The sequence below is a fragment of the Sturnus vulgaris genome, chromosome 9 (assembly GCF_052056855.1).
Source record: "Sturnus vulgaris isolate bStuVul1 chromosome 9, bStuVul1.hap1, whole genome shotgun sequence".
NCBI classification, from domain to species: Eukaryota; Metazoa; Chordata; class Aves; order Passeriformes; family Sturnidae; genus Sturnus; species Sturnus vulgaris.
The window spans coordinates 9,156,631-9,167,687 of NC_142251.1; the positions used below are offsets into that span (position 1 = coordinate 9,156,631).

At 51.7% G+C, this 11,057-nt stretch overlaps 1 protein-coding gene across 1 annotated transcript; it reads left to right on the top strand.

Annotated features, from left to right (window-relative positions):
• The first annotated feature begins 1,866 nt into the window (after positions 1-1,866).
• On the top strand, positions 1,867-11,024 carry FAAH (fatty acid amide hydrolase). The gene is made up of 15 exons (XM_014872201.2): positions 1,867-2,443; positions 3,439-3,552; positions 4,234-4,377; positions 4,687-4,820; positions 5,795-6,001; positions 6,398-6,438; positions 7,533-7,657; positions 7,831-7,956; positions 8,172-8,269; positions 8,628-8,727; positions 9,029-9,069; positions 9,446-9,485; positions 10,016-10,124; positions 10,448-10,593; positions 10,687-11,024. The coding sequence occupies exons 1-15, from the start codon at positions 2,279-2,281 to the stop codon at positions 10,813-10,815; spliced, it is 1,719 nt and encodes a 572-aa protein (XP_014727687.2). The 5' UTR covers positions 1,867-2,278; the 3' UTR covers positions 10,816-11,024.
• Positions 11,025-11,057: the final 33 nt, after the last annotated feature.

The following is an 11,057-nucleotide window of genomic DNA, read 5'->3' on the forward strand; positions in this document are numbered from 1 at the left end:
CAAGGAGGTATATGAGCAATAAGGAAAGAAGCTTCCCAGATCCAGCAGATCCTTTGGTCCTCCCTTAGCCACAGGCTCCAGCCCTGCCAGGCAGTGGAGGAGGAGTAAGAGTAGGACCAGTCCTCAATTCCAGCACTCCAAGCCCCATTTGCAGTAGCATATGGGCAGCCCTATGGACACAACAGCAGAAAGGTACTGTAAGGAGACACCAGTGCCCCAAAGGGACATCAGGGTGTCACTTGGCCCACGAGCCAGCAGCTGGCCATCACCCCAGGCCATGGGGAACAGAACCAGATCCATTTCACCTCACTTAGCCAGTCCCAGGCACATTGTCCTGGGCAGGGCATTGCCACCACCTGTGTATGCTGGAGCTCCCTGTCCTCTGCCCTGTGCCATCCACTGGCCCATCTCTGCTGGCAGCTGGGTCACAGCACAGACCTGCTGTGTTTTGGGATTTCCCATGCCCTGAGTCATCCTCCTGGACCTGGCTGACCTCAGCAGAGACCCAAGCCTTACCACTGTCCTGACTGATGCTTCAACCCCACTTATTCACCCCCCACATATTTCTCCAGGAAAGGGGAGGAGAGTCTCCTGCAGCAGCTCCTGGAGGCACAGGTGCTCCAGGCATAACTCTTTTGTTTTGTTTTCTTCCCTTTCACAAACTGACCTGCAGAAGTCGAAAATTGTTCCTGCATGAGAGACTTCAAGCAGGATTTAAATTAGAGAGAAGAAGGCTGGAGAAGTAATTTTGTCTTCCACAAGAAGTAGTTTCAACTTCTGTTTCTCCAAAGTTCCCCACCTTTCTTGTTCTCATATTGAAAGACCTCAGTGCACATGGTTTTACAGCCTGCAAGGGAATAGTCCCATTTTGGCATTGTGCTGCCATGGGGTGAGATCGGTGCAGGAGCCTGGAGACTCTAGGGTGAGAAAGAGGGAAAGGGGAGATAAGGATCACAGACATCCTGTGCTCTGCAGCCTTGAGCTGATTACATCTTCCTGACTCATGGGAAGGGCTCTCCTGCCAACCCACCCCTCTCTCCTGAGCCGACTGTAATGCCCTTGGCAGTTTGCAATCTTATAACCCTCTGAGCCCCATGGTCTGAAAAAGGGCAGGGAGGGGGAAGGAAAAAAAGAAGTTAAAGAAAAAGAAACTGCTGGGAAAACCGCTGTTCTTGCATGTGATTTCCTTGACGCGGGAGATAATGGGCAGCTGCATGTCCTCAGAGCAAGAAGGCCATGAAGTTCATGAGGACAGAGTACTTTCGAGGCTTCAGTACCCTTCCAGCAAAGAGCCCAGGACAGGGAGTGCGTCCAGCACACCCCAGGACATTGTGGATGCACAGCACAGCAGCTCCCTCCAAGGGTGCCAGGCTCTGGCAGGAGTGGCTGCCAGAGGAGCCCTGAGATCCTGAACACTGAAAGAAATAAAGCCAGTGGTCTGAGCAATAATACCAGGAAAATCGAGTCTGGGTGCATCTAGCTCCACCACAGTTTCTGGCTCAGCATCTGCCCAGGGTGCCTTATCCTGCTGGGAGGTGAGAAAACACCCCCGATTCTTCCCAACAGGTTTTTCACAACCCTAGGGGCAGTATCTAAACTAGATAGCTTGAAATATTTTCTGACAGACTTTTGGAAGTCGTGGGCAGTTTTTTTTTTTTTTTAAAGACAGACATTGTGGGGCTGGTGATGAAGAAATTATTTTGGAGTTTCCCTCACCACGGAGTGCAAGGCTGCAGAAAGCAGGGATGCCAGATACCGCTCTTAGAAGCCGCGGCACTTTGCACAACCCATGCTCTGCCAGCGACAAGTGAACTCCGCTGGGCACAGCCTGCGGCACTTATTGTTTCTTTTTCCCACACAGCCGCTTGGCTCCAGGAAACGCAGAACAGTCGGGTACCTTTGGGACTCCCCTCTGTGCTGCCTTCGTCCACCAAGCCATCACTGTTCCCAGAGGGGCTGAAAAACGACGGAGAGACCAGAACTTCCCTGAGCGAACGGAAAAACCAATAAACCTTATCAGACAGAGACCACCCAGCACAGGGAGGGGCGAGCTGTCCTCCAGCAGCTTTTCCTCCTCCCGAACCTCCCCCTCCCTGCCCGCACGGCAGCAAACCGGTTAAATCCCTGTCCGGCTCGGAATCCCGCCCAGGTTTTGGCTCGCTCTCCCCACGGGCGGGTGCCCTTGGCCGGCCGGGCGGGGCGGAGCGCGGTGCGGGCGGCTCGGTGCCGCTGCCGCCAGTGCCGGTACCGGTGCCGGTACCGGTGCCGCAGCCTCGCCATGCGGGTGCCGCTGCCAGCCCTGCTGGGCGGCTCGGCGCTGCTGCTGCTTCTGCTGCGATGGCGGCGGCGCCGGGCGCTCTGGAGGAAGGTGGCGGCGGCGCAGGAGCGGCAGGAGCGCAGCCTGGTGCGGATGGAGGCGGCGGCGCAGCGCTTTCGGGAGCAGGTGAGCGCCGGCAGCCCGCTGCATCCCCGCAAGGAGCTCCTCACCTGGGCCCCATGGCCGGGGACAGCCCGCCTGTCAGGTTCTTTATATGGACCCACGGGGATTTAGTGTTGTTATTTTCCCTTTCTAAGTCAGTGTGTGTGTGTACCCGCCAGCATCGCGGCGATCGGCGCTGTCACAGGGATGGGGAGGAAGCGCTGTGTGGGGCAGCGGGAGGTAACCCGTTATCCCAGTTACAGTCACGGCGAGGAGGGGGAAATCCCTGTGTGAAAGCTCCCCGTCGCTGTGGTGGGAGGCTGAGGCTGGCTGAGGAGGCAGCAGGAAGAGGCGACATGCGATGTGTTATCGGCAGAGGCCAAAGTGCAGCCGCAGCTGCAGGCAGGGATGCGATGGTGCCCCGCGGTTCCTGCGGGCAGCCCGGCGTCGGGCTGGAGCAAAGCTGCTCAAGTTCAGAGTCCAGTGATGTTTAATACATTTTTCGTGATGTTTGGTAGGTGGTGAAGAAACCTCTGCTGACCCAAAAATTACCAGCCCAGGGGCTCCCTGGTTTTTGCACTTCTCTGTGCAAAAATATCTTAGGGTGCTAGGAGAATAGCTGGCTCCTGGTTCATTCCTTGATGGAAAAAATTCTATAAACATGATGCCAACTCCTACTGTAGTTCAGCAAGAGCATTGCACTAAGCTGTTCCCCCAGGCCTGGCCATGATCTGCCTGAACAAGGCTGTGAAAGGCTTTATTTTAATTAGTAGGTGCTTGGTGAGACTGGTCTGAACAGGAAGAAAGGCTGAGAAAGCTGGGGCTAGTACTGGCCCTGAGGGTTTCACACCGTGCTCACAGGTGTCAGATAGAGCCAGATGTGGTCGTGAGGCAGATATCACCTTCAGTGACTAAATGGCAGATATTTTTGGGGTGAGTTACAGAGGGGACCAAGGAGAAAGGAGGAACCTATCAGCTGAAGTATAATTGTGATATTGCTTGTTCAACCTTTCCCTTAGCATCCTTCTGTGAAGCCGGTCTCCATCCTCTCTCTGCCTTTGCCGGAGCTCTCCAAGAAACTCCGAGATGGCTCCCTGCCTCCAGACCACGTCTTCTATGCCTATGTGGGCAAGGTGAGGAGCAAGGGTGGCAGGGCAGCATCTCACCCACCGTGGGGGCTGGCTTTTTTGGGGAGGAATAGAACACAAGGTTCAAACCTGCCTCGAATGCTGCAGAGCTGTCACTGCTCACTAACCAGTGGTGGGTCCTTCTGTGAGTGGTTATGGCATCTGGCTGCCATAGCTCTCAGCGTGGTTTGGAGGAAAAAGGAGCAGCAAGCAACATCTGCAGAGCCCATGCCTCCCTGGGAGAGCCCACACATCCCTAGGGCAGGTATACCTATAGGGAAGTTGCAGAGTGCTGCTGTTGTCTCCCCTCCATCTCCAAATGGTTTGCTAAACCTCAAAAAGTCAGTGTTCGTGTTCATTCTCTACTTTTGCCCTAGTGTTCTGGTCCCTTCCTGGGTTCCCTCTTTGGGACTATCATTTATGCCACTCCAGAAGCTCAAACAAGAGAACAGTCTGTGGTATTCATCTGAGCTGAGTGCCTCCCTTCATCACACACAAGCTGGCACTTTGGCTCTGCTGTGTCCATTTTAGACTTTGGCTTGAAAAGTAGCAGGAAGGCCCTGATACCAACTGTGCAGATGAGGAGGAGGAAAAGGGGGAAGAGGCAGGTGTCCTTTGCAGAACAGAGGTCATTGTGCAGCACCATGGGCTGTGGCTCACCTGTGGCCTTGTCCTGCTTTCCCCAAGGCCCTCCAAATTGCCACAGAAACCAACTGCATCACGGAGTTTCTGCAGGAAAGCGAGAGCCAGCTCCGCAAAGTGAAGCTGATGGAGAAGCAAGGTCTGCTCTATGGAGTGCCTGTCAGCATCAAAGACTCCATCGACTGCCAGGTACCACCAGCACAATTCCCCATGTATCCCGAAATCCCTGTGAGTTAAAGTTTGGGAGGGGGGAGCTTAGACCTCAGCACCTGGCTTGACTTTGTCATGGCTCCTGTGGAATGGGCTGCCTGGACAGGAAAGGGGCTTTGGGAGCCAACAGAGAAGTGTGCTCAGATCTGCCATAGACACACCTTTGAAGTGTGTGTGATGGCTGGGCTACTGGAGGTGCATGTATGCACTTAAATGTGTAGATAAAAGTATAGGGGCAAGGAGAATTGCAGTCCTCCATCTGAAAATCTCATTGTCGTCTGTTCTCAGGGTCATGATTCCACGTTGGGGTTCATAAAACACCTCCATAAACCTGCAGCAGAGGACAGCGTGGTGGTGCAGGTGCTCAAGAGACAGGGGGCAATTCCATTTGTCAAAACCAATGTTCCCCAGTCCCTCATCAGGTAGGTGGGTGCTCTGTTCCCTCAGCAGCATAGCAGCAGTGCTCTCTTCCTCCTCTCAGCTGAGGGTTTCTATCTGGTCTCATTCTCATTTCTCACTTCTTTTTATGTAACACCTGGTCTCCATTCTTTGTGTCTATACATTTCACTTTAAAAAGTAAACATGTTTACACTGAGGATAAAAATGATCTCTAGTTCCACATGAAATAAAGAAGCAGAAGAGGAGGAGGAGAGGAGAGAAACTGTTTTTATGTTTTTTTTTAGTTAACCTCTCAGAGATGCTCCTATTAACTGTAAAGTGCAAACACATATTCATGGGAGGGGAAGCTAGTTAAGCTAATGGCCTTAAATTATTCTGCCCCCAAACCTCCTGCTCTATCTGGCAAGACAACTCTTGGTGTCATTGATATGTGGTGAGCTCAGGTGGGCTCTGCTGTACAGCCACCCTTCTAAATGTCTTTTCATCCTGCCAAGTGAGCTCTGGCAAAGCTCCTCTGTGGGTGACTATTGCGCAAGCCCTATGCCTTCCTTAAGGTGATTTGGCAATGACTGATCACAGTTCCAAAAAGCCACACAAAGAGGTTGCCCCACTTTCAGATTTTACACCATTTTCTGGTGTAAAGTCCAGTGTCATATTTGTGCAGTTGGCACTTGGCCTGTGCTCAAGCAGGGACTCAGCTTTGGGTGACCTGTGGCACTTGGCTACCTGAACAGGAGCTTTCCAGGAGGGTTGATGTCTTTGTGCCAGAGGTTCTCTCTGGGATAGGTTTAATGGCAGTGAAATAAGCTGTCAGTGAATTCAGGTCCTGGGACCACCAGGAAAAGGCTCGTGGTCTTCATGACCACTGTAAATGATGTCAGTGTAACAACTAGTGAATTACCTGCTTGCCTTCTCAAGGTCTTTTAGTAGTGACTGGGCTCCACAGCAGCAGATACCTGAATTCTCATTTGCAATATCTCTCTCTCTCTCTTTTCAGCTATGACTGCAACAACTTAATCTTTGGTCAGACCCGCAACCCTCTGCTGTTCACCAGAAGCCCAGGAGGCTCCTCTGGTGGAGAAGGAGCACTTATAGGAGGTGGTGGGTCCATCCTGGGCATTGGGACAGATGTAGGAGGGAGCCTACGTTTTCCTGCTGCCTTCTGTGGGATCTGTGCAATCAAACCCACAGGGAACAGGCTCAGGTACTGTGAGAAATGCAGTGATGTCTCTGTGTGACACCCACTCTACCAACCACTGTGCTGGGATGCTCCTGTGGGCAAAGGAAACTCAGGAGGAGCTGGGAAGAGCTCCTTTATCCCTCCTGCCTGGGCAATATCTGAGGCCTGTATGGAGGGAAGCATGGGTTCCCCCAGAATGGAGGTGGGGACACCTCTTCATCTGCATGCTAAGGGGAAGGTTCTTCCTGACTGACACGGCCTAAATCACTCAGACCTAGACTGTGTCTCTTGAGCTTTTTCTTGGCCTTTCCTTCAGCTGACTTTCACATCTACAGTTTTAATTAATACTCTTGCTTAAAGCCTTTCCCTTCAACGAAAACTACTCAGCTGCTGTATTTTGTGTGTCTCTTTTCTTTACAGCAAAAGAGGAGTAATGGCTGGAATCGTTGGGCAGAAGGCAGGTAGGAGTTGATGTCTGTCCCCCAGCAGCAGGGCAGGGGTGAGAAGGACCCTCAGCTGGTTATGGGGGACTTTATCCATCACCTTTAGAGAGAAGCAGGTTCCCTTTCAGGGATTTTTTCAGAGAGATGCCCCCATACTGTGGTGGTTTTTTTTGTTTTTTTGGTTTTTGTTTTTTTACATGAGCTGAGAGGAGCTGTTTGTGTAGCATAAACCACAATATAACCTGTTACCTACAGGGTGTGGCTATCTGTCACTGCTTTGTGAGGGTGGGATTACCAGTCAAAGGGAGTGTCTGATGTTTTCCTTGTGTCATAACTGACAAAGCTTTTTGTTGTTTGTTTTTTAAGTCCTGAAATGGAGATGTCAGGGTGCATATTAATGGATAGTAACTCTGGTCCTTAATGATGGACCGGTGGGTGGGAAGACACTTGTGGGTATCTGTGCTGGTTTGAAAGCAAAAAGAGAAAAAAAAAATATATGCAATAGTACAAAAGAAAACCACTGACAGAGTCAGAATACAACCTGACACCCCGCTAGTTAGGGTGGTGGTAGCAGTCCAGATGAAGTGGTCTTATTGAAGTAGTAATCCTGTAGAAAGGTCTGGTAGCTCTTGTCCTCCGGAAACCAGTGGATAAGGGCTGCCTTGGTGTTCCAAATCTCAGTTTTTATCTAAGTAGGAAATGTTTGGCTCCTCCCCCTGGCTGGAGCATTTCGCAATGTATGATGATGTAATTTTATGAGTCATGCAGTAGGACTCAATGGCCCATTAATAACAGATATCTTCCTGGAGGAAGAATAGGTTGTGGAAAAGAACACTGCCCCACCTGTTATTTAACAACTGTCCCATTAGCAGAGGATATCTTTCATGAAGATAAGGATCACTGCTCCACCTGGTTTCAACAGATGGTAATAAAACACATACTTTTGGGCACATCTTTACATTGTAACCCAGAACAGCATCCCCTGCCCAAATTCTTAAAGAGGAACTGTTGCCAACACTAGATTAAGAGAAAACAGTGCCAAGGGGTCCTGGTTTTGCAGAACGTGCCCTTGAAAGACCCTGAGCCGTGAATCTCTCTTGTGCTCCCTTCAGTGGCTGCAGCAGTGGGACCAATGGCAAAAGACGTGGAGAGCCTGGCGCTGTGCATGCGGGCGCTGCTGTGCGAGGACATGTTCAGCCTGGACAGCACCGTGCCACCCCTCCCCTTCAACGAAGAGGTACAGAGCCTCCAGGGGCCAGAGATCTCTGGGGACAGCTGCAGCTGAAAACACCTGACCCATGGGTGGGCACCTGGGCAAAGCCAGGTGCTGCTTTCCAGACTCACCCCGTGGTGTGGATGTGCTGCTGGCTCCAGTGGCACCATTCCAGCCAGCATTTCCCTCTCCTGCAGGTGTATTCCAGCACAAAACCCCTCCGCATAGGCTACTATGAGACTGATTTCTTCACCATGCCCAGCCCGGCCATGAGACGTGCCGTCCGTGAGACCAAGCAGCTCCTGGAGGAGGCTGGCCACACGGTAGGGGCCTTGGGGCTGCCTGGACAGGGGGACAAGCCCATCCTGTGTCTTTTGACTCAGCAGTTGTTGCTCAAAGGGAAAACATTGTTTTCAGGGAAGGATGGAGGTTTTCCTGTGGGCTTATCAGGAAATGCTCAGCCCAGCTCAGCCCTTTACAATGGCCTCTCCCAAAGAAGTGCCTGTGCCACTGATACCCTCCTCTGTTGTCCTTCCAGCTGGTGCCCTTTGAACTCACAAATGTGGACCACGTGGTCTTTAACTACTGTGTCAGGGGAATGTTTGCAGATGGAGGCAGGTCCTTTGTCAAGAAATTGTAAGTATGGCCTGGAATAGTTTGGTGGGATTGGTGCCTGTCTATAAAAATCCTCCCTAGGGTCTGGCTGGACTTGGGATACAGCTAGCAGATCTGGTGGATGTGGGTAGTAACTGGTAGGCACTGGGGGGGTGAACATCACATGATTCAGCTGCACCTTTATTCTCTTTGGGATTGTTACCATCCTTGGAGGGAGGCTGGGAGCTGATATCCTGTAAATGCTGTGAGAATCAAATCAGAATGGAGCAAACCTCTTTTTGTCACTTGGGTACACTGTTCAGAGGGGTTGGCCTGGGAAGAGCTGATGTGCTGTGATTGCTTCCTAGCACTGCTCAGCTAACCCCCCTGTCCATTTCAGCAAAGGGGAGCTGGAGAAGGGCGGCTCTGCACTGTTCATCTGGCTGGCAAAGGCACCACGCTGGCTGAAAACTCTGCTCTACTGGATTTCCAAACCTTTCGTAAGGCCCATTTCTTTCTAGTGTAGACAGAGTTGAGCTGTATGTGAGCTCAACTGTGTACGTTGGCTCTCATTGCAGTAAGGCATTCTCATAAAGAAGTCTCTGGGCATTGTTATCTGGCTGTGGTCAGACACATCTCCAACCTGGAGTGATGCTATTTCTGTTCCTTCTCTCCCCACTCTGGAGAGAATCCACAAGTTTGGCCTGAACCCTGAGGAAACAGCTTCTATTTGTGACTAAGCTGTCTCAGAGAACAGAGCTGGGATGCATATAATTTTTTTTTTCGCTTTCTCCTGCTCAGGTGCCTCGATTTGCAGGTATCCTAAGAAGTATGGAAGAAAAGTGAGTAAATCTGAGCCTGAGTAAATGTGTGAAATGTTTTGCAGCAGTGTTTGCTACATTATTGATACTGCTGCAGCTGCTTGTGTCTGAGAGAATGCAAGGCAGAAAATGCAAGGGTGGGAGCAAACAGAGCAATTTGTGTCAACACCATAACCCTGCTGGATTTGGAAAACTGTTCATAAATTGAGGCTGGGAGTGAGAACAGGGTCATAGCCTTTTGCTTAGGAAGAGGATGAAGCCTATGGGAATTAAATATGGTGTTGGCTTCAGCACTGATTAATGCATTGTCATGCCAAGAGGTAGGGACCCCATAAGGCAGAAAGAAGGTGTATGCACAGGGAAGGATGCCTTTCAGTGTGTTTGTTTCCTTTTGCAGCACAGTGGATGAAGTCTGGAATCTTCATCAAGAAATTGAGGTAAAGTATTACAATTTGGGGTTAAATAGTTTTTGTTTGATTTCTCTTTGGGAAGAGGCAGATTCAGCACTCACCAAGGTTAGGAGATGATCGGGTCTCTGGTGATGTAAGATGGGAACACATCACTCCTCAATGGATCTCACTTGGATGTGCAAGTTCTCAACACATTTAAAGATTAGGACAACATATAGGCAACTTCATGATGCCAAATCAGACCTGAATTTTTGACACCTGCACATAAAAATGTAGGTCATCAGGCTTGCCTTTATTTCCATTCTGGTTTTCCAAATCACCATGTGCCTGTGCACTCAGTCTTTACCCACCTCCAGTTCACCAGGGAGAGGGTGCTTAGCGAGCTGGGAGGAATATTGTCCAGGCGGCAAAGCATTGCTGGATTTTAGCAGGATCAGGCCTGATGTAGCCTGTTGGCTGCTCCCAGAGAAGAGCCAAGAGCCCAGCTGGATGCCCAAGAGCCTCAGCCAGCAGCTGTGGGACCCACCCCACTGACCACCAGCACATTTCCTCCCCAGGACTTTCAGCACCAGTTCATTGCCCAGTGGAACAAGCTGAACCTGGATGTCATGCTCTGTCCCATGCTGGGCCCAGCTCTTGGCATTGGCTACCCTGCAAAGCTCTCAGGTAGGGGAGTGGCTCTGCTGTGGCACTGTGCCAATATCCATGAGCATTCCTCCTCGCCTCACATCCCTGGGGGCTGGCCAGCAGCAGGAAGAGCTCAGCTCTTGGGACAGCTGCAGCCCAGCCATGGGGTACCCCTGGAACAACCCCTCGGTGCAGTGGGAGCCAAAGGGCTGATTTTCATCCCTCAGCCTGTGCAAGTGCCCCGTTTCCCAGGGCAAGAGTCCCAAATCCCAGTGCAAGTGCCCCGTTAGCTGCAATCTCCCATAGAGGGGTGAAGGCTGCCCCTGTGCAGGCTGGCACTGCAAGCTCCCCCTCTCCCCCAGTGGCAGTCAGCTACACCATGCTCTACAATGCCCTGGACTTCCCTGCTGGCGTTGTCCCTGTCACGCTGGTGACGGATGAGGACGAGGAGCAGCTGAAGGGCTACAAGGGATACTACCGGGACTGGTGGGACCGCACCCTGCCCAAGGTGAGTGGTGCCAGCTTCTCCAGGGGCAGCGTGGAGCTCCCCCATCCCTTGCCCTGGGCATCCCCAAGCCCTGTCCCTCTCTCTGTGCCGCAGGCTTTTCGTGGCAGTGTGGGGATGCCCGTGGCCGTGCAGTGCGTGGCTCTGCCATGGCAGGAGGAGCTGTGCCTGCGCTTCATGAAGGAGGTGGAGACCCTCAGCCTGAAGAAGAACAATTTCTTCTGAGCTCCCAGCCTCAGCTGGATCAGGATCCCAGCTAACACCAGCGTGGGCCATCCTTTGGTCTGACCCACAGGACTCTGGCTCCACTCAGCGAGGATGCAGTGATGGCTGGGCTGGCTGCTGGCTTTGGGAGCAAGGGGAAAGCAAGGCGAGCTCTGATGTGGTGGAGCTCTTCCAATCATTGTCCTAACACAGTAATTTTTATTATCTGAGTGGTATTTCAAGTCTATGTTTGTGTGGGGGGT

Coding starts and splice junctions, on each gene's coding strand:
- FAAH (XM_014872201.2), top strand. CDS start 2,279: ATGCGGGTGCCGCTGCCAGCCCTGCTGGGCGGCTCGGCGCTGCTGCTG. Junction 4,378..4,686: donor AAGACTCCATCGACTGCCAG/GTACCACCAGCA, acceptor GTCTGTTCTCAG/GGTCATGATTCCACGTTGGG. Junction 10,594..10,686: donor GGGACCGCACCCTGCCCAAG/GTGAGTGGTGCC, acceptor TCTGTGCCGCAG/GCTTTTCGTGGCAGTGTGGG.